Source organism: Pinus tabuliformis, chromosome 4_2 (genome assembly GCF_031772625.1).
Source record: "Pinus tabuliformis cultivar Carrire ecotype Pingquan chromosome 4_2, CPIR1, whole genome shotgun sequence".
Taxonomy (NCBI): Eukaryota; Viridiplantae; Streptophyta; class Pinopsida; order Pinales; family Pinaceae; genus Pinus; species Pinus tabuliformis.
In genome coordinates, this window is record NC_142304.1 from 153,792,699 (window position 1) to 153,819,845 (window position 27,147).

Below are 27,147 nucleotides of genomic sequence, written 5' to 3' on the forward strand. Positions count from 1 at the left end.
GCACTATTTCCGGTGCTATTTCCGACGCAATTTTCAGCGCTATTTCTGGTACCAAGTGAAGATGCCAGGTTGCGTCGGGTTTTGCGCCATCAATTGAACCAAATTCATAGGCTCAAATACATTGATTTCCAATGCTATTTCCGACACTAATGGCCTATTTTGTTGCGTGTGATAAGTAGTTAGAGAGAAAAAGTAAATTAAGACATTATAAGAGGGTGATCAACTCAAATCTAAAAAAAAAAATCTCTCTATTTTGAATAATGTAAAGAAGAAACTAAACATGGTTGAAATAAGAACAAATTCTCACAAGCTCCATAATGAAACTAGGAGTTGGTAAATTCCAAAAACCCCTTGAGCCCTAAGGATGAAAGAACAAGCGTAAAGAAGATAATAAATATTGCCATTTGGGATGAAAAACTTTGTTATCTTTACAACATGAGTTGAAGATGAAAAGCAAAACCCCTTGGGATGAAAGAGTTTGTTATCTTCGTGACATGAATTGAAGATGAGAATCACTTTCTCTTAGATTTTCCATTATGTACTTACAAAAATCTAAGTTTCAAAATATTTGTTTCACTACTAACATTCTTGACCTTTTAACTCAACAAAACTATGGCGATCTTGGAACACTTCTCTTAATGCTTTTCAAACATAGAAATAAACTTTTAAAGAATTACAAGTGATATCTTGACATTTTTGGTCTGAATGGACTTTAATAATCATCATTATGACCACTATGCAATAGACTCCATATATATTTACATTTTATGGGCAATGAACTCTATAAATTTCATTTGGGTGGTATACCAATTTGGTCTCAGTGGACATTAACCACCATCATGACCATCATCATCATCATCATCATCATCATACGCTGGTGGTATGCGTTTGTGATATATATACCACCTATATATACATTAACATCTATATGATTGGTATATACTTGTGGTATATATACCATTAATTTATATAGTTTGAGTGAGTCTAATGATTAAGAATATGTATTTTATCTTAAATGGTTAAAGTTTCAAATATAAAGAAATATAGTTTACATATATAAAGAAGTTGGTCCTTAAGTATTGCCCTAAATTTGTTTATGGTTGGTTACGAGTTTATCTTCCTCAGACTTAACAAAACATACTATTGACCCAAGACCGAAAAATGTTTGGCATGAATAGACCTTACCTCTTTACGAATTACAAATTCGAAGTAACTTGATTTCCTCCTTTATAACATTATTCAACCACCATTATTAAATAACTTTTAAAAATAACAATCTCACTCATTAATCATTCTATTACGTTGAAATTTTCAATTCATTCTATTAGGTTAGGATTTCCACTTTAAATAAAAAGAAAAAATATATTTCAAATTATTATTTTTAAAATATTTAATAAATTTATATTTAACTTTTTCTTTACTAAAAGTACTCAACTGGAATTAATAGAAATATTGATTTATTCTTACATGTGTGTATGTAGAGAAGTTATATGTTTTTAGATGCTCAGTAAATTTAAAGTTATAAATGAATTTATAATTGGATTTTTTGGACTTTTCATTTAGTAAAGAGGTATCAGATGGGTTTTGATAAAATTAATACTCAATAAAGAGAAGCATTAATTTGTTCCTCCGCAATTCAAATCTCTCGTTTAACAAAAGTTCTCACAGGGATTTTGACAATTTTAGAATAGAACATAGAAGGATATGATTAAAGATTGTTGGTTCGTATCTAGCCATCTTGTGTCCAAACACGGTAAGGGAGCGATATGGATGTATCAGACAAGTTTACATTGATCAATGCAAACTTGACGGGGTGAGTGGGTGTGTTGAAATCGTAATTTCCAAGGGGATGGCCATTTCATTTCCAGTTCACCTTACCCCTGATTTCCACAATCCCAATACAGTTTTCTGCAAGCCTGCTTCCCTGAGAAAGTCATCGTCCAGCTATCCAAACTTATCTGGTCGTGCATCCAAAACCTCCCCTAAACCCCTCTGCAACAATGCAATTGCTTCAGGTAACAGCCCCAGCCTAAACCCGAACCTAAACCTATGTCATTGCTCAATATCAGGCAATCGTAACACGACTTGGGTATCCCTCTTCCGCCCCTCAGACAAGAACCGGCAGAGCAGACATGGTTTTATGAATAACAGAAACGCAACGACAAGCTCATTCGGATGGCGGAGGTGGAGAGTTCCAGCCCAAGATGAAGATGATTTTGAAGGCGGAGACAAGGAGGAATACGGGATGGAGATGGAGATGGAGATGGAGATGGATATGGATATGGATGAGGACGAGGAGGAACCGGATAATCTCAAGGACCATGAGATCATCTATGATATCGCAGAGGAGGATTTCCCAGCGGTGGAAAGTGAAACGTTTGTGTCAACTCAAGGATGGGACCCCGAGCTGGTGATTGATTACAAGATAAATGAAGATGAGTTTCATAAAATTTGCCTTCTTCACTGTGATTTCTTCATCAGGAAGGTACCAGATCCTGATGACGACGTTTACGACTTCAGAGAGGCATGTTTGCTCATAAACCATTTTGCTGCTCTAATCACTATGTTCAATTCAAATGACTACTCTATATGTATGTATGTATTATGATACTTCCCTTTACGAAATTGGTGTATTTAAAAGGGCGAATTTTCTGGAACGGGCTGTTTTTTTCTACCATGCCTTTTGTGTCCGAGAGTTGGGCTTAACACAGGATTGGGATTTGGTGGTAACCCCTGGCCAATGTGAATGATTGATTCTTATTTTCACCAACCAAGAAGAGTTGCCGATACCTGAAAAACCTGATGCACTTTTCTTTTGGACATCTGGAGTCCGATAAACTATTTTGTTGATGTTTCTTTTTATGTGTCTTTTGTATTTAAACAAATTTAATCGGTTCTAATGATAATGTCACAATGGCTGCAGATGTATGTAACTCCGCCAGACACGGATGTTTATTCTATCCCTGAAGTTGTGGGGGAAATGCCTAAGAAGGTAAGCACATAGCATATTCTTGATTTTGTTGTCAACATGCCTCTTGTTAGCATTGTAGTGCAACAATGTTGTTTTTCCATGATCTTGGGGTCTAGGATAGAATCTTAAATCACTGACGCTACCAAACCAAGAATCACAACGACGCTACTTTGCACAATGGAATATAAACAACAATAAATCTACTAGTGCACAAAATATACACAACTTTTAACCCAAATTATGTACAACCCAACTTCGTTATATTAATCAACTTGAATAATACAACAGTCTAGGGCTCCCGTACTAGGGATAATGGCCCTCATACATCCACTGATACAAAGATACAAAACTGGGGCTTGGTGTCAGTCCATCGACAACCAATCTACCCTCAACAAGATACTCTGACCATCTGGCTGATGTAGCGCGCTCTCTCAGCTCCTCTTGGTCATACCCTGTACCTGCCCGGTCCTTCGGCTCCCGATTTGCAACACTGCCTCTATCAATGATCCAAGTCCATCTGGCCATTGAACCTCAACTATCCAATCTGCTCACTAGTTGTGCCTTAGTCCATCAAGGGCACAACACATTGAGACTCTTGTTGAGTTGTTCACAACTCCATTTGTGAACAACTCACAACTGCCCACTGCTGCTCCTCAGCTACTTAGGGACTTCAACCCACTATAGTCTTCTTGCGCTGCTCCAATGAAGACTAACATAGGGCACGGAGGGCTGCCACCTATCACTGCAAGATGTCCATCTCTCACAATGAACACGGGCTAGGAGGACTGCCCATCTTTTGCTGTAGATGTCCTTCTCCACACACAAGTCTAGGGATACTCAAAACTGCTCCTAGCTGATCAGACCCTTGAGCTCTTCTTCTGCCACTCTAGCAACCACCTAAGTCCATGAAGATGGTGCACATCGGGCTCCAACTTGGGCACTATCACGCTGCCTTCCAACAGAGCATAAATGCCCAATTCGTGTTCACACTTTTTCCACTCTCACGCTGCCCTCCAACAGACCACGAGTGACCAATCCTTGCTGTAGCATCTGCACTCTGGTTAGGGCATCCAATCACCTAGGAAACCCTTCCTCTTCGCTGCCAACAAACTTCACTAACTGTCCTCTTCTAGGACACCATCCACTAGCATCCAACCATCAACAAGGTGACATCTACAACTCACTGCTGGTGCCTCCTTGACCTCGATTTTTGTGCATTCACAAGACTGGTTAGGACACACAATAGCCCTAAACCACAACTCCAAAACCATTGTATTCCTTATCTAAACAACTGCTCCTTTACTAGGTCTTTCCACACATTGTGAAACGAACAAAGTTCGTATACTTAGAGGAATGCTCTGATACCACGGTTGAGTGGCCAGAGAATCAAACAACTCTGATACCAATGTAACGAACAAAGTTTTTATACTCAGAGGAATGCTCTGATACCAATGTTACGAACAAAGTTCATATACTTAGAGGAATGCTCTGATACCAATGTTACGAACAAAGTTCGTATACTCAAAAGTTAAATACTCCAGAAGACTTGGAATATGTAGATCTCCATTGAAGATACAAGATATATATTAAAAATGTATGAATGAGAATGATGTTACAATTGAGAGTGAGGGCCTGCTTATATACCCTAGGTAGGTGTCCCTTTATGAACAATCTTGTTCTTTAGGTACACACCTCTTCATTAACTAATTACTAATTAATCTTTTTTTATTATTTATATCTATATTTTATTCACAACAGAATTTAGTGGCCTTTATTGCAACTTTTTGTTCTGCAACTAATTTTAGGTGTTCCCATATCTTCTTTATTTCAAAGATGATATTGTCCTAGATTAGTTGCCTAGCTTCAATGAGGGACATGTTGCCCTTCAACCTATTCTTCAATGCTTTAATCTCATCTTGTGCCACTTGATACTTGTTGTTAATTTGTTCCACACTTGCCTGGGTGGATTGGAGCTTTTTCTCCTTGTTTTCCAACATGTACTTGGTGTTGTCCAAGTCAATTTGTATCTTCTTAAGCTCGCTCTCTGATAGCTGTAGATCAGTGAGAGCCTTGGTTAATTGCTCAGTAGGGTTTTGTGGGTTGTCTGGCACAACCACAACACAAATGTGAGAATCAATCCTTTGTTGCAGCTTTGTTACCTTCAATTTGAGGGCTACCACCTCGTTATTTCTTTCTATCAATTCCTTAGCTAGGATTTCCTTCTTGTTTTCCACCTGAGCCAACTCTTTGGTTTGTACATGCTTTGCAATCGACATTTTAAGTCGCTGCCTCAATGACTAGATCTCTGACTATGAGCCTTTAATGATAGCATCTATGGCAGCTTTATCATTTGGGTCCACCCCCAGTTTGATAATTAGCTCCTTGTAGCCTTCATTTTGTAGATGGAGGGCTCTTGAATTGGCCTTTTCCTGCTTTATTTTAGTAGCTTCCTTCTCCAACAACTTCTCGGCCTTGTTGATGGTCAAGGCTCCCTTGCTTAACTCATTATAAATCATCCCCTCTGCTTGCCTATGCAAATTGATCTTGTCCTATAAGGGAACACTATTCATATCCAAAGACAAGTCCACTATTCTGAACTGTGGCCCAGAGGGGAGGGACTGCACTAAAGGATGATACAGGAGAACTTCATCTGATTTCTTTCCAAGTCCATGGCAGCTAAAAGGCTGCTTTGGTAGGGAACTGAATGTGAAGCTAGTTGGGATAACATCTCATCCCTAATTTTATTGTTTTTCTCCTCTGTCATTTGCCCTTCCTCTCATTTGGGGCCTGTTGCTGATGTGCTTCCAATTGAACCCAGGATTTGTTGAAAAATGTGTAACTAGGTTCGGTCTTCATAAGTATGAAATGTATTCTTGTAAATATAAAATGAAAAAGAAATTATTATTATTATTATTGGAGCATGGGTTTCACGCTCAAGTTCTTTTATTTTTTAGGTCAAGCACCCATTGAGTGCTTCTAGGGTTTGTCCTAAGTATAAGAGTCACTATCATATATGGAAGACCTTATTGGCACATTGTAAATTGTAAAGAAACATTTATTTTGTCTTGAAAGTGTCAAAATACCTCCAAGATCAAGTCAGCCTAAGGAGCCATGTTCACCCTTGAGGAAGGCTATATATAGAGGAACTCGTACTCCATTTGGATCACTCACTCACTCATCTCTCATGCGAAGAAGTAGAAGGAGAAGTCGAAGAAGGAGTGCGAAGAAAAGGAAGTCGAAGTGTTTGGGTCTTATCTATTCTTCTGGGAAGATCGAAGTCAGGGTTTCTGCGCTGGGATCTTCTAGGGTTCGATTTTGGAAGCGGAAGAGAAGGGAAGACAAGCAAAGGTCTCTTAGGGAATCTTACAAGCCCTAGGACTCAAGCCAAGGCAAGCGAAGTTAAGAGGAAGGCTATTAGAGAGAGATCAAAGTCTCCTAAAGAAGCAGCAATAGTTGCAGCAGTTATTGGGAAGCATAATTTCGGATCTACTGGGAGGTTGAAGATGTTGCAGCAGGAGGTCGTGGTAAACTTGATCTTGGAGGGTATTTGTCTAAGTCTAGGTCATGGTATTTGTTAATTGAAAGATCTCAAAGATAAGAAGAGATTTTCTGGTTTTCCCCTCAAGAGGAGGGGTTTTGGCCCTGGCTTACAACCTATTGTTCATTGTTCTTATTGTTTTGGTCATTGTTTGATGTATTGCATATTGGAATAATAATGAACAAAGCTAATAAGTATTTGTCTAAGTCTAGGTCATGGTATTCGTTAATTGAAAGATCTCAAAGATAAGAAGAGATTTTCTGGTTTTCCCCTCAAGAGGAGGGGTTTTGGCCCTGGCTTGCAGCCTATTGTTCACTGTTCTTATTGTTTTGGTCGCTGTTTGATGTATTGCATATTGGAATAATAATGAACAAAGCTAATAAGTAAAAGGTAACACAAACAATTATCAAGTTAAGAGAATTAACATATTCATTGCCCTATTGAATTCTCAACATGGTATCAGAGCTTTGGTTCTCTATGGGCATAATGAAAATCTCCTCTACTACGAAGAAGGTCATCAAGAAGATTGCAAGCCATCTCAAGAAAGGTATCAAAGTAGCATGGAGTTTATTATTCTCTTCAAAGAAAGTAACGTTCAAAGAAAGGGATGAAGGTCTCTTCTCGGCTCTCTCTGGGACATTCCAAGACGAAGACATCTAGGTAATTGATAGTGGTGCATCAAGGCACATGACTGGCCACTCCCACCGATTGAAGACCTTATCAAAAGGAAAATCCGCTTACTCTGTGGAACTTGGAGACAACAAAAGCTATCTGGTGAAAGGCATTGGATCAACTTCCATAAAACTTGAAGATGGAAGCAACATCCACCTCAACAACATTCTATTTGTTCCAGGTTTGCACAAAAATTTACTTTCTATTTCAAGTTTAGAAGACAAAGGAGATAGAGTAGCCTTCATTGATGGAAAAGTAGTTGTTTGGGGAAAAGACTCAAGCATAGATCAAGCAAAAGTTATTGGTATCTGAGAAGGAAGGCTTTACAGATTAATATCTCCCGTAAGCCAAGTTCACATTGAGATTAGTCCATGTGAACTTTGGCATCGAAGGTTTGGTCATCTACATTTCAAAATACTTCCAACTCTAAATTCCATAGTAGATGGAATACCGAATTTGAAGGAGGATCATGAAGGTGTTTGCAAGGGATGTGCATTGGGCAAGAATACCAAGAGACCATTTGGAAGCAGTGCTTCACGGTCGAAAGAAATCTTGGATCTCATTCACTTTGATGTGTGTGGCCCTATGACTCCAAAATCACTTGGAGGCCATCTATACTATGTCACATTCATAGATGATCATTCAAGAAAGACTTGGGTTTACTTAATGAAAACCAAGGATGAAGTATTTACAAAATTTCAAGAATTCAAAGCTGAAGTGGAGAACCTTACAGAAAGAAGAATCAAGATACTAAGATTTGATAATGGAGGAGAATATACATCCAAAGAGATTATAGCATTCTATAAGGAGTTTGGGATTAAGAGGGAGCTGATAGTCCCATACAATCCCGAACAAAATGGAGTCGCAGAAAGAAAGAATAGATCCACCATAGAAAGTGTAAATGCAATGTTACACGATCAAGATCTACTTAAGTTTTTGTGGGGTGAGGCAACAAAGACAACAATCTACATTCAAAATCGATATCCTCACAAATCTCTAGATAACAAGACTGAAAAAGAAGTGTTCACTGGGAAGAAGCCATTTGTTGATCATCTCCGAATCTTTGGGTGTCCTGTGTATATTCATATACCAAAGGACAAAAGAAAGAAGTTGGATTCTTCCTGTATGAAGGGTATATTTGTTGGATATAGTAACTCATAGAAAGCCTATAGAATCTATATGAAAGATGGACATCACATTGAAGTTAGTCGCGATGTCATATTTGATGAGAGTATAGCATTCAAGAAGTCAAAAGAACTTTCTATAGATTCTGATGATAAAGAACTTCTGATATTTGAGGAGGAAGTTGACAAGGAAGGAGAAGGATCACACCATGAAGAAGAAGGGCCTAGTGAACCTGTTCAACCCGTGGTCATTCCAAAAACAAGGAAAAGACCTAATTGGTTGAAGTCCACACTACTTGATGCAGAAGGACATGGAGCAGCACAAGGATCATCTAGAGAAAGTAAGAGACCCAAGAACTATTCTGGGTATGCTGCATACATGACAAAATTAATAAAAGCAGAACCAACCACCTTTGAAGAAGTTGTAGAACATCGAGAATGGAAGGGTGCCATGAATGAAGAGTATCAATCTACAATGAAGAATGGAGTCTGGGAAATTGTACCTAGACCCGAAGACAAATTTGTGGTTACTTCCAAATGGATCTATAAGATCAAGCATGTAGTTGATGGAAGTATAGATAAGTATAAAGCAAGATTTGTGGCTAGAGGGTTCTCTCAACTTGAAGCAATTGACTATGAAGAGACATTCGCTCCAACAACAATATATACAACGATTCGATCATTGGTCTCTCTAGCAGCATCAATGGGATGGAACATCCACCAAATGGATGTCAAAACTGCGTTTCTGGATGGCACTATAGATGAAGAAGTCTATATAGAACAACCCTTGGGATTTGAAGTCAAAGATAGGAAGGCATATGTTCGCAGATTGAAGACAACATTATATGGCCTCAAGCAAGCACCAAAGGCATGGTATGCTAGAATGTATGCATACCTACAAAGAATAGGCTTCACAAAAGGTTCTGCGGACTTGAACCTTTATATTAAGGTTGTAAACAATGAACCTGCAATTATTCTTCTGTATGTAGATGATCTTCTCTTGATAGGTGTAGAAGGTCAAATTGAAGAATGTAAGAAGCAATTGGCAGCAAAATTTGACATGAAGGATCTTGGGCTGATGCATTACTATTTGGGATTAAAAGTTTGGCAAGGACCGAATGAAGTCTATTTGGGTCAAGGAAAGTATGTGATCGAGATACTGAAGAAGTTCGACATGATGGATTGTAAACCTATGACCACTCCGATGATCACAAACTTGAAGAGACTAAGGAGTTTCGAATCAAGCCTCGTGGATCCTTCCAGATATAGAGTCTAGACAACTCATTGGCTCATTGATGTACTTGGTGAATACTTGATCAGACATATGTTTTGCAGTAAATGTACTTAGTCAATTCCAAGTGGAGTCGAAGCATGATCATTGGATAGCAACAAAGCATATTCTAAGATATCTGCAAAGAACCATCAACTACTGTTTGAAATATGATAGAAGGAATGATGTCCAATTGATTGGACATATAGATTCCGACTAGGGAGGCACTGAACAAGATGGTAGAAGCACTACGGGAGGATGTTTTAGTCTAGGATCCTCGATGGAGACACTGTTGCTTTGAGTAGTGTCGAGGCTGAATATGTTGTACAATGTGAAGTAAATAGAGAAGCAATATGGTTAAGGAAGGTGCTATCCGACCTGTTTGAAGGACCGATGAACCCTACATTGATACTTTGTGATAACGCTAGTTGCATTCGTTTGTTTGAGGTTCCAGTGTTTCATGGAAAGACAAAGCACATCAACAACAAGTATCACTATATTTGGGAGCTAGTACAAAATGGTGTGCTGCAGCTACGGTATATCTCCACTGATGAACAAGTAGCTGACATATTGACGAAATCACTTCCAAACAAGAAGCTTGTATACTTAAGGGACAAGCTTGGTTTGGTGGATTTGTCCTCCCTAATTGAGAGGGAGAGATAGACACTACATTCGTGTCTTCACTTGGGAAGAAAGAAGGGAGGATTGGGTAACCATCCGGCATTCGATACTCTTTGAGAATGTGGTAGGTATTCAAGACAAGAGTAGTTGTGGACCGATATTCTTTGAGGATTAGCTACCCAAGATAAGAATAGTCCAATGGGAGGTCATACTCTGTGAACACCCGGGTGGAGTATGTACCTTGGGAGATAATGATGATGGCGTCTATACATAATTGGTCTCGCCATCATTGTGCTCTGATCTTGTGGAGAGATAGAGCTATTAGTCAAGGCCTTGCTATGTGACAATGTTGGTTAATATGATGCTAGACAGATGGGTTACCAATCCGACTCTTCTTATGAGATCTTTTCAGATTGAGAATGACCATGTACCTCTTATGAATACCTTCCTAGTTAAGAGGGAGTGTTGAAAAATGTGTAAATGTATTCTTGTAAATATAAAATGAAAAAGAAATTATTATCATTGTTGGAGCATGGGTTTCATGCTCAAGTTCTTTTATTTTATAGATCAAGCACCCATTGAGTGCTTCTAGGATTTGTCCTAGGTATAAGAGTCATTATCATATATGGAAGACCCTATGGGCACATTGTAAATTGTAAAGGAAAAAATATTTTGTCTTGAAAGTGTCAAAATACCTCCAAGATCAAGTCGGCCTAAGGAGCTGTCAAGTCGGCCTACATGAAGAGCCACGTCCACCCTTGAGGAAGCCTATATATAAGAGGAACTCGTCCTCCATTTGGATCACTCACTCACTCATCTCTCATGTGAAGAAGCAAAAGAAGGAGAAGTCAAAGAAGGGACTGCGAAGAAAAAGAAGTCGAAGAAGTCAAAGTGTTTGGGTCTTATCTATTCTTCTGGGAAGATCGAAGTTAGGGCTTCTGCGCTGGGATTTTCTGGCGTTCGATTTTGGAAGCAAAAGAGAAGGGAAGACAAGCGAAGGTCTCTTAGGGCATCTTACTAGCCCTAGGACTCAAGGCAAGGTAAGCGAAGTCAAGAGGAAGGCTATTAGAGGGAGATCGAAGTCTCCTAAAGAAGCAGCAGTAGTTGTAGCAGTTACTGGGGAGCAGAATTTCGGATCTACTGGGAGGTCGAAGATATTGCAGCAGGAGATTGTGGTAAACTTGATCTTGGAGGGTATTTGTCTAAGTCTAGGTCATGGTATTCATCAATTGAAAGATCTGAAAGATAAGAAGAGATTTTTGGGTTTTCCCCTCAAGAGGAGGAGTTTTGGCCCTGGCTTGCAGCGTATATACTGTGTCATTGTTCTTATTGTTTTGGCAGCTGTTTGATGTATTGCATATTGGAATAATAACGAACAAAGCGAATAAGTAAAAGGTAACACAAGCAATTATCAAGTTAAGAGGCCCACGGGGCTTTGGATTGATGGTGAATGGGTGCGTTGTCAAGGCTCTCCATGCGATAGGTCACCGGTTCAAATCCCCCGTGGGTACTTAAGTTAGTCTTAACTAGAAAAAAAAAATTATCAAGTTAAGAGAATTAACATATTCATTGCCCTATTGAATTCTCAACAAGATTGCTATCTTGGTTGAACTGGGGGTGGTAGTTTGTTGTGGATCCTATAATTGCACCTGGAAGCCTGGTTGGTCTAGGTTCTTCTCAGTGAATTTGACTTCAATCTCCTCCTCAGTCTGCTCTTGGAGTTTTTCTTTCTTGGTTGAGGATGCATCCTCCATCTCGATATCTCCGGCCTCATCAATATTCCTCATTTGATTTTTTTCCTTTGTGCTTGGTGTCTCGACTTCCATCTTTGTATTGATGGGCCATGAATCAAAATTAGCCTTCCATTCTAATTCAGGTTTATATTCATGTTCATAGGTAGAGGCATTAATCTCTTTCCTTCTACTAGATATGATACCATGAGGATCATAATGCCACACCTCTCCTATTTCAAAGTTCAATTCCTTTAACATAATTTCAACCTGCTGGAAAGCTTGTCTAGATTTCACAACAAAGGGACCTATTGTTGCTCAGATTGTACAAGGACTGCAAAAACGACTCAGGTCGAGGACTGTCACTTTGATCCCCGACCTCTCCTTTCTAGCTGTCTCCCAACAATAGGCCATGGGGGGTAGTCCCTATGGAAATGTGAAGATGGAGGACAAGTTGGCGATCAACGAGTTTGGGAGACACGATTGAGTTGCCTAGCTACTTGGTTAATTTAAGCAAGACTTAAGGATTGGATTAAATTCAACTTTGAGACCGGTGCCTTATGGAGTCAATTTCTCGCTTATTATTAATTAGAGACCAAGTAATCAGATGGACAATCGCTGCTTAGATGATTTACTAATCTATATGCTATGCAAATCCTAGGATCTAGGTGTGATGCAAGAATCTTGATTACTTTTAGTTAAATGCCTATTCTAAGTATGACCTTCCTCTTAACTATTTTGGAATCAGTATTTAGAGTAGGTTGTCGGATGGAAGCCAATAGGAAGCAAGCAAAGTCTTGATTAACGATACCTACCCGTGTGTTCCAACCACTCGACGCCTCCAACACTGCAAAGACTATGGCTCTGACGACTGCAAGATCACCATGTTAACCACTAGAAAGGTGCTGAATCCCTCAAGCTAAATTGAGAAAGGGTGGCCCTAGAAGTCTGTCAACCAAGCTTATGCTTGGAGGTATGTTTGTTAATGCAATTGGACTTAGAATGCTCATGCAAGGTGGATGAGTGACTTCTTAGGTTAAGATTGTTTAATATTTAAGTTCTTTGAGTTAATATTAATCCTCAATGACAAGAGTACTCAACAATGAATGGAAAGACAATCTTATTACGAAGAATGTGCCAATTATCAAGTGCTAATACTAAACAATCCAAATATGAACTTATATTCACCATATGCTTAACCAAAAAACACTTATCCAATGATGACAATTACTTGCGACAACGTAAGATCTTCAAGAAATTTAAACAAAGTAAATGCCAATGATCTTATGCCAATATTAAGAGATGCTCACTTAGAATCAATAACTATCAAGATGCCAATGCTTCAGATAGACAGTATAATTATCAAAGCTTCTTAGGGTGTGATGTCAAAACACAATTATGTGTTTAGCAATTATCTAACGATTTCCTTAGCAATGTTCCTCAAATAATTAGACGCTCAACACAATAATGCCAATTAGATGCCAAGACACTTAAGAAGGAGAGAGCTAATTCAATGCCTAAAGTGACTTAAACTATTCAACAAGATTAGAGCTTAGATGTGTAAGTGCTTATTGAGTGATTTTAGTGCTAAGTTAATGATCTTAGAGCTAACACAAGACAAGTAAATGTTAGATTCCAATAGCATAAATCTTCTCCACAATGAACTAATTAGAGCATGAAACAATGAAAACCACTTATGTAACTTATAGTTCAATGTTAAGATAGATTTAGGACAACAAGAAGTAAATCACTCTAGATCCAAGAAATGACAAGCATGTAAGAACCAAATATGATCAATGAGACACTAAATGACTTGCCAAGTGAATATACAAGTCAAACAACCTTCTTATGATGAATTATTCAGTGTTATATCAGATCTAAAAGCACTTATGACAGCAGTGATAAAGTGTGAAAACAGTGAGCCACCAATGTGAGAGTGTGTGCCAAAATGTACCCAAAAATTACCAAATGCCAAAACAAATTTGCCAATATGAAATTTTGAATTTTTTAGCCCTCTTAAGATGTAGTATTCAGATTATATCAGATCTGATCACACTTTTATGCAGAGATATCAGTCATGAAATTATTAAGAATTATGCCCAAGAAACAATGCCCAATTTACCAATGACTAGTAAATTTTTTACCATGAATTTCTTGATATATTTAGGCAATTTAGATGTGATTTTTTATGAATTTTATCACTGTTATGAATGTATTCAGAGAGTTGTAGCAAACAATGAGAAAAAGTGAGGGTTTAGAAATCAAACCCTAAGCCCAAGGCCTTGAAGATTGCTTGCCCAAGTTGCCAAAATTTTTCCAATTGATTTGGCACTTGAAAACACAAAAGTTGAGCCAATTTCTCCTACAAAGCCCACCAATATTCAGTCCAAAATTTTCAGAGACCAACCAGGGATGGAGGAGAGGCAAACTAGGGCCGAGAAAGGCTAACGCTAGGCTTAGTAGGGCTAGCGTTGGGGTGAAAGAGGTCCAGAAGGCCTAGCGGCTAGGGAAAGAGGCCAAAGAGGCTGATGCAGGGGCTAAAGGAGGTAGCGAAAGGCTTAGAGAGGAGGTCGAGAGGGAGTGCGAGGGGCTAGGAGGAGGAAGAGAAGGGTTGAGCAAGGGGGAAAGAGTCTAGCGGAGGAGGGATAAGGGGCCAAAAGGAGAGAGGAAGGTTCTGTAGGGCCCGCGACAAGGCCTAGAGGGGAGGTCGAGGCCCTTAAGGGCTGACGATGAGCCTCTAAGAGGCTGAAAAGGGTGACGTAGAGGCCTAAGAGGCCAACGTTGAGGTTTTGGAGGAGAAAGTCGGGCTTAGGAGCCCTAAACAATTTAAAACCCTTGCTCCAAAAAATTATTTTGCTTCAACTCTTCAATTTCCTAAAAATTCTTTAGTAGTTGGTCCTGCAAATGTTTTTTAGAGGCTAGATCTTACCCTCAAGGGCCTAGATCTAGCTCTAATCCAACTATTTGCCTTTGATCTCACCTGCACAAATGAATTTACAATAGCCCAAAACCCCAATATATACAAAAATTCAAAAATCTCAAAACCCAAGAAAACCACAATTGCGAAACAAGGGTTAGAAAGTAAAATAATTTACAAAATAATTATACAAATTCTATTTATAAAATATACAAGTGTACGATACCTAGAGAAATTTTGAGAATTTTTTTTGTAAATTTTTGATGATGGCTGTATGTATTTCGAAAGATATATGCCAAACCATAGCCTTAGCGAAGTTAGAAAACCATAAAAAAAATATTCAGGATCCAAACATAGTCAGCCTGTGCCCACAGTTTGTGAACTTGGAGTTCAAGGGTTGGGGTGTTGAGAAATCTAGGGCATTAGTGTTAGTTGATTTCTTTTCCATTAGTGAGTTGTGACTGCTTGTGAATTCTTTTTACTTCTTTAGATTAGGATCTTCTTCACGTTAGGTTATTAGTGTTCTTCTTTATCAAACAATAACCAACGCATGAACATAAGTACACAAGAGACACATCATGTAAGCTATAAGCCAGGGCCAAAACCTCTCTCTTTGAGAGGAAAGCTCACACCAAATTCTTCTTATAGAGATTCCAATTGACGAATACCAAGACCAAGACCCTTGACCCATTAGCCCCTCCAAGACCAAGACGCAAGTTCTCTTCCACCTTCTTGTTTGCACTTTCTTGGTTTCTCCTACTTCAGATTTTGCACCATATGTGATGACACCGAACTGTGATCACTGAACTTGTCAAGGATGCCACACTTCTTCTTCTCTTGTAGCATCAATTTTGAAGTCATGTCACTGAACCATAGATACTATTGATAGCACGAAGACCTTTCTCCCTCGTAACAATACTGAGATTATGTCACACACTTATGACTTTCCTCTTAAGGTAGCACCAAATACTTCACTGGATTATCACTAAAGTAGCACCGAATACTTCACTGGAATATCACTAAAGCAACACCGAAACACCATGGTATATTACTAAATTGTCTCCTTTATAGCATCAAATCATAGTCTTATCATTTCAACAAGATGTGGCTTCTCAATAGTATCAAATTGTAGTATATATGTCCTTGATTAGGCAGTGTTCCTTTACTGAGGTACCGAGACTTTCCTTCAGAAATCTGAACTGATATTTCTGTGTTTGGTCCTAAACAAACCCTCGCTGCCCCTTCATTACACTTCTGCGTTTTGTCCGAACTTGTCATCTTTCTGTTACCCGAAGTTCAGAGCTTGACTATCTCTCTAATGCGAAGAGCCTTTACATATATTTATAGTGGTTCCCCCCTATAAATAAGCCGACATGTATGTATGAATAGGTGTGTCTCCATAGCTTGAAGCTGACATGAGATCTTTACTTCATCTTGAAGCTGACATGAGGAAGAGAACTTGTGCTTGTCTTTTGGAGGGTTGCTAGACAATCTTATAGACATATACATTGACTCATGCTCAAGAAGAGCTCTTTATACATGACATTGACTCTTTGACTTAATTATAAATCCTAAAGCTCTCAATGGGAGCCACTAACAAATAAAATCTCTTGCTCATGAAACCCATGAATCAAGGCATACAAAAATAATTTTATTTCCTTTATTACATCATTTACAAAAGTCACAATTACATGTCATTATGAAGATCGAACCTAGTTACACTTTTCAACATGGGGAACTTGCAAACACTATATATTTTTTGAAAGATAAACCGTTAGAACACAGTGAATCAGATCACCTAAGGTAAGCCCACAACTTACCAATAGAATGTTCCTATCACCTACAATGAAATAATGATTCAATAAAAATTATAAAGCACAATATAGGAATGCCCGTACCCAACACATACCACAAATCAATAGATTAGAGACACCATGAATTGCACCCCAAAGTCTTTATTATGATTATTCAAAACGTTCCCAGTGGGACATTAGCTTTACAGAGTTACATTAGCCAAACATTAGATGGCTTGAGACACAAATGACCTCTAATTTATAGAAAAATCATCTAAATAGAAAATAACGGCTAGTTGGCTTGATCCCCCGTCAAAATAATCTCGACCGTTGATGAATCTTTGATGATCTTTTAATCTCTACCGTTGAAATAATTATTTTTGAGGAATTTTTGAATCCTCATTAAACCCTTTTTTATTAGCTCAAAAATAATTATTTTGAGCTAGTTTCTTAAAAAAATTGACTTTGACTTGACCACCAAGGCCCAAGGGTCCAATTTTCCCTTGGTGGGGGACCTCCAAAAATTAATTTCTTTAGAACCCACGCTTTTTTTCACTTTGAGAATTTTATTTCTCTAGCAATTTAATTTTTGACTCTAATTAATTAATTTTCTGGCTTAGGATTAATTTTATTTTTGCTAGAAAAATTAATTAATCGACATTTGAGGGGATTAATTACTTTTTTACCCTCAAATATTTTAGCCATGGAGTCTAAGTATGAGGAACTATGCACTAAAATATTTTTTACATAATATTTTACATAGTTCAACCCTCAAAGGGGAATACTCGTTTGTTATAGACACTCAAATAATTCACTCAATTTTGCGACACAATATGATCTAGTAGACAAAGTGACTTGTAATAAAATAATTTAGCCAATTAGCTTAAATTATTCTTAAATCATTTTTACAAAAGACTCTATTAGGACTCGCCTAAGACTTTGACGATAAATTCCACCCTAGCTTTGGGGTGAAGTTGGAGGGAAAAACTCTACTGATCATTCGTATTTAGAAATGCAAATAAATCAGTGAGATGAAAAACCCCATAGGATGAAATTCGACGCAAAAATAATAGGCTTACCTAGGTTGTTACATACATACACGGTCTTATTAGCATCATTTACATTACAAATTTTGCAGAATGGGTTTACAATGACTCAAAAACTAATGGCTTATGATCTTGATCCGTTGAAAAATTTGGTACATCTACTTCTTTGGAACTTTGACAAAATTTGTGCAACAGGACCTACAGTCATTGTAAGCTTGAACATATAACACTTTTTGGTAGGGAAAAAATGGATTTTGTCTATATTAAGGCTCTGCTTGATGGACTCCAAAGCAAAAATCCTCATGGGCATAAACACATGTAGATGGTAAGGAGGCAGTTCAGACCCATATACCCTAATTTCAGTGTAGTCTTCAAACAAGTACCAATCACCCACCCTAGCATCCTTGCTAAGTTGAAGAATCTGTTTCTGTTGGGGCAAGACTCTAGGAGGGGAGACTTTGTTGATAATTTTATAAGCAGTGGCCATGAAAGTAGAAATAAACTGTGAAAACCCCTCATTGTTGGGTTTCTTCTTCTAAGAACTACCCCAGTCAACTACAACTTTTCTTTGCTTATTGGAGTCTACAATTTTGAGGCCTAGGTAATCAAATTCCTCCACATGAGTGTAAAGGAACAAATAAACCAATATGTAGTATCTGAAGTAGGCGGCCAGGTAAAATTAGTTACATTGGAATTTGATAGCCTCAACTAGAAAAGAGGGGATGTCAAGGACAATATCCGGTTTCATCATTTTGTGCAAGAGCTCTAAGGCTACGTTGGGGACAATTGTTATCTCATCCTCACCAAACAACAACAGAATAACAACCATTTGGGCTGCACAGTTTTTGAAAACAAGGAAATGGGAAAAGTTTCTAAACTGGCAGGCAATTGGGTGTTGGGAGCCAGAACCTGTTACTCTCCAGCTGAGAGTCCATTATACTCATAGAAGAGTGTGGTCTCTGTATATTTCTCAAAGTTTGGGGATTTTGGGTAAACAAAGGTGTTCTGTACCAACTTTGGGGTGACCTCCAAAATTTTCTCCCCAGTGGATGAAATACAACAATTCTTCTCTTTGATGTAGGTGGCCATAAGCTAGGACACAAACTCTGGGAAAGGGTATATAGTTGGGGCAGTTAGGCAGTACAGTCCCGATTCAACGACTCAAAAGGGATCTTCCTTGTTCAGGTAGCGGCCATAGAAGTCGAAACAAAGGTCTGACAGGTTCAGAGGGAAAAAAGAGTTGTGAATTTTTGCCTTTGCGTCCATGAAGGGTTCCATGTGGCCCGATGGTTTTGGGATTTTTGTCAAGTCTTTCTGTTAATAGTAGATAACAATGGTATGTTCTATGCTTAAGAGCAATTTACTTCAATTTTTCTTATTAGCCCAGTATTAATTTCCAAATTAACAATCACATTAACATTGATAGTAAACGCTGATAGAACATAAACAATAAGCATAAGACAAGCCAAGACAAGAGGACACAATAATTGGTGGATGCCAGGGAAAAACCCCAATGTGGGGAAACCCTTTGATCAAATCTTATTATTCTTCAAAAGTTCAGCACAGAGAGAGAGTACAATATACAAAATTTACTTGGCCAAACACTGTCAAAACAGTCCAGTCAAACTGTAGTCAACAGGATGCCCTAATCAGAAAGTCAACGCTGTTCAAACCAACAGAAAGTCTCCTCCAAATCAACTCGGTCAAATCCAGTCAACTTGGCCTCCAACGATAGTCCAAATCAACCCAAAATAGTACTGAAAAAATCTGGTCAAACCTAGTCAACACACAATCAACTTCTGCAGTCAAAGGGTTGCAGTCAATGCTAGTCAACTTGTTCAGAGAATCTCGATATCTATGCCAGAATATGCGGCCTGCCCAAATAGAGATTCTCCCACAAAAATCACAGTCAAATGAAGTCAAATACTGCCCGGTCAACACTGGTCAAAGCTGGCAGCAACTCGGTCAATGCAGAGAACATAAATACCCAGTGAAACCTTCGCACGTGTGGAGAAGAACAGGCGGCCTGTAATTTGTATGACCCAATCAGATGAAGAAAGAGAAAGATGTGTGTTGGAGTGAGTCCAAAAGCGGAAAGTACCTCTTCTATTTATGCACAATGTTGAGGGTGAAGAGACACATCTGTTGGGCTTCATGAGCCTACATTAGACTTCTGGCCGACCTTGACAATTTGTCCATAGAAGAAATAAATCCATAATTCCATTTATTCTTGTCAGAATGAGATGATCTTTAGATGAATCTTACACCTCTTGGAAAGAGGAATCCAATAAACATATCATCTCCATCATGAGTTGTTCAAGGTGGAGTTTAGCCTTAGTTTCCAATTTTAACACTCCCTCTCAATTAGGGAGAACTCCACCTGGCAAACCATCTGTCAATCTGTACCATCCATGTCATCCTTGATTTGCTCTACTTTGCTGAGCCATGAAGAAATGTTTTCTTTGTTGCAGTAGATCACGATGGATCCAGCACGGTGGATCTGCTTTGCTTTGCTTTAGCTGAATGGTAAGTTTTACTTTTTACGTGGAGAACATTAACTGAGTCAAAAGTATATAAGTGAACATATATTTTATAATATACACCAAAGGTGAATAGCCACGTTTCACTAGGGTTGTAACTTTTCAAAAAGAAAAAAAAATATATTATAAATAAAAGATATATATATTATAAACAGAAGTATTATATTATAAAGGGGTTTCTAAAGAAAAATTCAAGTCATAAAATTATTGAAAATATATACAAGTACAAAACGAGTATAAAATTAGTGATCTACAAGTGAAAATAGGTCATTATGACTACATATTTCAATTTCATGTTGTAAGGACGGATAAAAACACTGACATCATACTTGGTCAACCTTTGTTTAAGGATTTGGGTACATTCATGTTAAACATAAAGAAACAAGTTTTGATGTTTCCTTATAAAGGGAAGATGGTCATGTTTCAAGACATAACAAGTAAATCAAAATCATTAAAATCTTCATTAGAAGACCTTAAGGATATCTCAAATTTGATGTTTCAAGATAATGAAAAAACTATATCAAAGAAGCAAAAAGAGTTTGAAGAAGTCATCTGTAGCAAAGACAAAGAAATTTCGCGCCTCAGAGATCACCAAGAAAAGCTACTCGAACAAGTCAAGAAAGCTAAAACATCAAAGAAAGAACTCAAGGAGCGTTTATTAGAACAAGAAGAAGAAAATTTACGTTTAAAGAGCCTTAACCATACATTAGTAGAACAAATCAAGTGTTTAAAAGACGAGAAGCGTGAAGGCCAAAATAAAGTTGACTCAGAGAATGAGGAATGCTTAGGTCTCAAAAATCATAATCAAAATCTGCTCAAACAAATTAAAAAACTTAAGGATGAAAATAAGTCATTGGCGAATAGGTTCAAAGAACTTGTCGCAAAGGAAGCATCAAAATCTCCAGATGTAGCAGTCCAAACTAAAGAAACAGAGATCAAGACAACTAATCTCACAGTTCAGGCAAATCCAAACCCTATTGAAGTAAAAACGTACTCAGAGGTTGTCGTTCAAACAGAGGACACCCCAAATAAGGATTTAGTAGTTAAGTCAACAACAACAATGCCTGATGGAAATCAGGAAACTGTCATAAAAATGTTAAAGGAAGTTCAAACAAGACAAACTCCTTATCTACATCCGAATCACAAGAGTAGACACCTTAATCAATCTACAAATCTGTATCACTCAGAACATAAACAACAAACTTATGTTACAAAGAATATTGAAGTGAGCTCAATTCAGTGTATTTGATAACAATTTGTTACAAAATTCCAGTGATCAGAAGATTCCACAGAAGGTTAATCCATCTATTTTCAGTAAGACAATTCTCAGATGGTCCGATCCATTCTCAGTAAGACAATTTTATATATCACTCCAAGGATCATATCTACTTGTATCGACAAAGATGATTGTTCTGAGACGAGAAGACATTCGTAGCAAAAAAAAGATATCAAGTAGAAGACATTCATAGTAGAAAAGAGATCAAGCCCTTTCATCAACAAGCTTTAAGGTCAAAGCTTTTTGAAGGAGAAGGCAATATTATGAACATAAATTATGTAAAAATAAATAAAAATAGATAATAAATAATAATCTTAATAATATAAATATAATAACAAATAAAAGTAAATTAACTAATGGTTAGTTAGTTAATAATGAAAAGGGATGTCTTAGAAACATGCCTGTTTGTGAAAGGGTACTTACCTAGCTATATATACAGGACCCTTATCCTCATTTGTACCCATCCTACATCAATTATTTTATTCAATATACAATTACAATTACTGTCCTATGATGCATGTCTTTGTCTATGAAGTATTTTAATATTTCCTCTGCGTATACGACTTTTGGTCGTTACAAACAACTCACTAAAGAGCTTCCTCAACCAAACAGCTTCACAGGAGGGCATACTAGCAACAATATATTCGGCCTCGGCGGTGCTCAAAGCAATCGATTTTTGCTTCCCGCTCATCCAGGATATCAAAGCAGAACCTAGTGAGAAGCAACATCTCGATGTGCTCTTACAATCCACCACACTGTCAGCCTAGTCAACATCATAATAACCATGGAGCCTCAAATTCCCGATAGTGTATCTCAATGGATAGGTGATTGTGCCTCGGAGATACCTCAAGAGATTCCTGGCAGCAAATCAAAGTATGTGATGAGGCTCGACCATAAATTCACTCAATGTATTCACTGCAAAGCATATGTCCGGACGGGAGTTCACCAAGAACATCAGGGCCCCCACGAGTTGACAATACTCAGAAGGATTTCCCAAATCGGGCCCAACAACACTTCCGCATAACTTCTTGAAGTTAAGTTCCATCGAAGTAGTCACGAACTTGCAATCCACCATCCCAAATCTTTCAAGTAGCTTCACAATGTATTTTCCTTGAGAAAGGAAAATCTCACCTGGCTTTTGCCAGACCTCCAAGCCTAGGAAGTAGTGCATCAATCCTAGGTCCTTCATCTCGAATTCAGAAGCCAACTCCCTCTTGCATTGATAAATAAGCGGGTCTGCACCTCTCAGAGAGAGATCGTTCACATAAAGTACCAAGATGAGAGGTCTATCATTTTCAACCTTAAAGGTTTGGATCAACTTTACTTCTTGTAAAACCCAGCTTTATCAGATAGCGGTCAATCCTCTCATGCCAAGCCCAGGGAGCTTGCTTCAACCCATAGAGAGCTTTCTTCAACCTACATACATGAGTCTTTCGATCTAGAACTTCAAACCCCTCCGGTTTTTCTACATGGACTTCCTCCTTAAGTGAACCATGCAATAAGGCGGTCTTGACATCCATTTGATGTAAATTCCTTCCTTCAGAGATAGCAAGAGCAATGATTGAACGGATGGTGGTATATTGGGCAACTGGTGCAAATATCTCATCATAGTCCACACCTTCCTTTTGAGAGAAGCCTCGAGCCACAAACCTGGTCTTGAAATTTTTAGCACTTCCATCAGCTCCATGCTTGATGTTGAAGAGCCATTTCGAGGTGACAACAAATTTGTCCTTGGGTCTAGGGACCACATCCCAGACATCATTCTTCATAATTGACTCATACTCTTCCTTCATAGCATCCTTCCAAACTTGGTGCTTCACAGCTTCTTCGAATGTGCAAGGCTCAGTTTGAACCATAGTTGCAGGAACCGTCCGCCCCCAAGGATCATGAGGCGGAACGACGTCTCAGACGGATCCGCCATTGATCCTCCGGCGGAACTGCTGATCCAAAAATCGGTTCTGCGGTTCCGCCATTTTTTGGCGATTCCTGGAAAAACAGATCCACGGGGGCCCGATCCGCGGATCCAGAAAGGATCAGTTGCAGATCTGTGGAGGTTCGGGTGTGTATCCGTCGCGGATCCGAGAGAAGGTGGACGGTTCACACGGTTCCGCGAGGGTTTTTTTGTTTTTTGAAATTACGAACTGTTATTTGAGGAACTATGTTTTCTGAATACTCATAAGGTGCCCCTTGATGCTCCCTAGATGCTTCCTAGATGCTCCCTAATGGTAATGTTAAATTCTTAAACTAAAAGTGATATTCTCCTTTATCTTTCATTTTCATCGTTTTACTTAAATTTTTAACATTACCATGAAATGACTCAGGATGTTTGAGAGTTCATCAGACTTCATATGGAGAAAATAGAATTTCATGTCCCATTCAAAATTCAGCAGACTTAATAGTTTTCAAGGTCAATGGGATTGTGGTGTTTCATTGGATTATATCATGTATGAGGGCATGTGATTGACATTTAATCAAGAGAACCGAGCCCTATATGTACCCCAATGTTGGTGTTGTTGATTGTTGAACTTCTTTGTCATGGAGTTAGCAAAAATGTACCCGTCACTCAAGTCAAAATCATTGATCAAGCATGTTAAGCTTTCTCTACCGTAATATAAGGCTTGGATTAGGTCGTTTGATCAAAATTGGGCAATGTTGACGAATATCCCTAGAGAATTGAAGTAGAGGCAAAGGCTAGACAAGAGAAGAGGAATCTAGATTCTAGATGGTTGAGGTTGGAATAATTAATCATTGATGTACAATGGATGCCATATCTATCTTATATGCATGTTTTCATGTCTTTTACAACTAATTTGGAACTTTGGATGTTTTTTAAATATAAATGCAAAAAATTGTATATTTTTTTTATATATATATAGTAGACGCTTCCGAGATGCTTTGCTTCCTAGATTTTTGGGGAATGACGCTTCCTCGTCCCCGCTTCCAAAAAACGTCCCCGCTTCGTGCAACATTGGTTTGAACAATGGTGCTTATGGCAGTTAAGTACCCTTGGTACCTATTCGACTTCTTACTTTCACGAAATGTCCCCCTTGGTGCAATATGTCTCTTGACATCTTCGAGAGTGTTCCTAAGCTATGAGGGTCTCCTTTTTGAGGAGGAGGGCTCATGGGTAGGTGGATCAATGGGATCCATCGGTTCTTCAACATCGGCTCATCCTGCGGTTCTCCCTACTTTCTCAGTATCTGCTTCTTTGTCCTTCCTTGGAATAGGAAGGTTCCTAATCTTCCCAAGGGCAACATCTTCATCGAAGGTGACATCATGACTTATCTCCATTTCTCTTTGACGAGGCACATAAATCCTATATGCCATGACTTATCTCCACTTCTCTTTGACAAGGCACATAGATTCTATATGCCTTTGAAGTTTCAAAGTAGCCCACAAATGTTCCTTTCTTCTCAGATGCACCTATTTTGCTTCTCTTTTCTTTCGGCACATGAAAATACATGGGGCTACCAAAAATTCTAAAGTGAGAAACACCAGTTTCTTACCGGTGAAAACTTCGGGAGTTTTGGAGTCCAATGCTTGATGTGGGCATCTATGTTGAACATACACGGCAGTGTTGGCAGCCTCTCCCCATAGGAACTTCGGAAGGCCTTGATCATGAAGCATGGCACGAGTGGCTTCTATAATAGAATGATTCTTCCTTTCAACAACACCATTTTGCTCAGGAGTATATGCGGTAGTAGTCTCCCTCTTAATGCCAGCTTCTCTACAATAGTCATTGAATTCATTTGATTCATATTCGGTTCCATTATCGGTCCTCAATATTTTGATCTTCTTCCTTGTTTGATTTTCAACCAAGGCTTTGAAAGAGCGGAACCATGTGAACACTTTGTCCTTATTCTTTAAGAAATAAATCCAAGTTTTGCGAGAGAAGTCATCCACAAAAATAACATAATACAAATATCCTCCCAAAGATGTCACGGACAACATACCAGATAGATCAAAATGAACCAATTGCAAAATATCGGTAATCTTGCTATCACTTGAGGGGAATGGTCCCTTTGTATGTTTTCCTTCGGCACATCCCTGACAAACACCTTCATGTTCTACTTTAAATTCGGGCATACTTGTCACCATCTTCCTTGCATCAGGTAGAGCCTTATAATGTAGATGAGCAAACCTTCGGTGCCATAATTCGGATTGAAGAGATGTGTCGCAAGACATATCTCCCAATGGACTTCCTCCAACTTGATATAGGCTATCAACCCTGAATCCAAGAGTAAATGCTTTGAAATTAATTTTCCAAACACATACCTTTCCATCAATGGATGCCACCTTGAATCCTTTGTCCTCTATTGTCGAGATAGATATCGAGTTCTTCTTTAGATCAGGTACATATAATACTTCTTGTAGGTGACTGATGTTACATTAATTCAATTGAAGAGTAACATTCCCAACTCCTTTCACGAGATAGGTGGCATTGTCTCTAAGAATGATTTCCAAAGTTGTATCCTTTTCCAATCAGATTTGAAAGAACCTCCTTGTACCCCATGAAGTGCCTTGAGGCACCACTATCAATCAACCAATTTCCCAAGGTATCCGGAGGAGAGGTAGTGGAGAGGGCAGATATAAGATAAAATTCTTTTGCTTGTTATCTACAACATTAGATTCATCATACCTGGAGTTTCTTGATCTTTTGGGAGGTCGACCATTTCCATGTTGAGTAGCAGGAGCATTCCTTTTTCCTTTGTTGTTGACCTGCCATTCCTTTGATTGTTGCTGCCCCAAATTGTTGCAGTTGTTGTTATCATCATCCCTAGGTGTATCCCTTTTATTAGGACACTCGCTAGCATAGTGGCCAAACCTGTTACAAATGAAGCATCTACCCTTCCTTCCATCTTTGAATCCCAGTCTTCCTTGACATTGCTTCTTTGAACCTGCATTGATCTTCTTTTTAGCATGAGCAGAGAATGCAATAGGATCATTCTTATTTGAAGGCATGTCTCTCTCTATCATCCTTGTTTCTTCTTGAGTACATCTAGTCAACAATTCATCAAAACCTGGAATCTGTTCATTGTTGAAGATAGTAGTGTTGAAAACATCCCATTCACGAGGGAGACCTTCAAGGGCAATGAGAGTGAGCTCCTTGTCAGCAATAACTTCTCCAATTGAAAAAAGATCTTTTTTGATTTCGGTAATCCTCATGAAGTATGATTGGATATCTTCTCCTCTTCCCTTCTTAATGTCCTTCAACTTGTTCTTAAGAAAGAGGACTTGGTTTGCATTGCTAGCTTTGAACATGCTAACCAACTTGTCATATATCTCCTTAGATGTGTTCAAATTGGAGATGTAAGCAACTAAATGCTTATGAATAGAATCCCTGATGATCTTCTTAGCTTTGACTTCACCTTTCTTGTACTTTGTCTTAGCGGTAGCCGGTGCATTTGAAGGAGGTTCAACAATCTTTCCCTGCACATAGTCCATAACATCATGCTCTTCCAAAGTCAAATCAAGAGACATCTTCCATGCATGATAATCAAACTTATCATTGAGCTTGTCATCAGGTTTGAAGTAAGATGAGGAGGCCATTGAATCTTGTCCTTGTCCAACAAATCTCAGTGATTGCTCTTCTCACTCTTGCTTGGGCTTTGTCTTCACCTCAGCTCTGATTCCATGTTAATTTTAGAT

At 38.5% G+C, this 27,147-nt stretch overlaps 1 protein-coding gene across 1 annotated transcript in view; it reads left to right on the forward strand.

Moving 5' to 3' along the window:
- The first annotated feature begins 1,638 nt into the window (after positions 1–1,638).
- Positions 1,639–27,147, forward strand: part of PTAC6 (plastid transcriptionally active 6) — a 162,217-nt gene continuing 136,708 nt past the window's right edge. The window contains exons 1-2 of the mRNA XM_089428367.1: positions 1,639–2,524; positions 2,924–2,992. Of these exons, the coding sequence (XP_089284493.1) occupies positions 1,850–2,524; positions 2,924–2,992 (744 nt within the window). The 5' untranslated portion in view covers positions 1,639–1,849. The remainder of the gene's footprint in view (positions 2,525–2,923; positions 2,993–27,147) is intronic.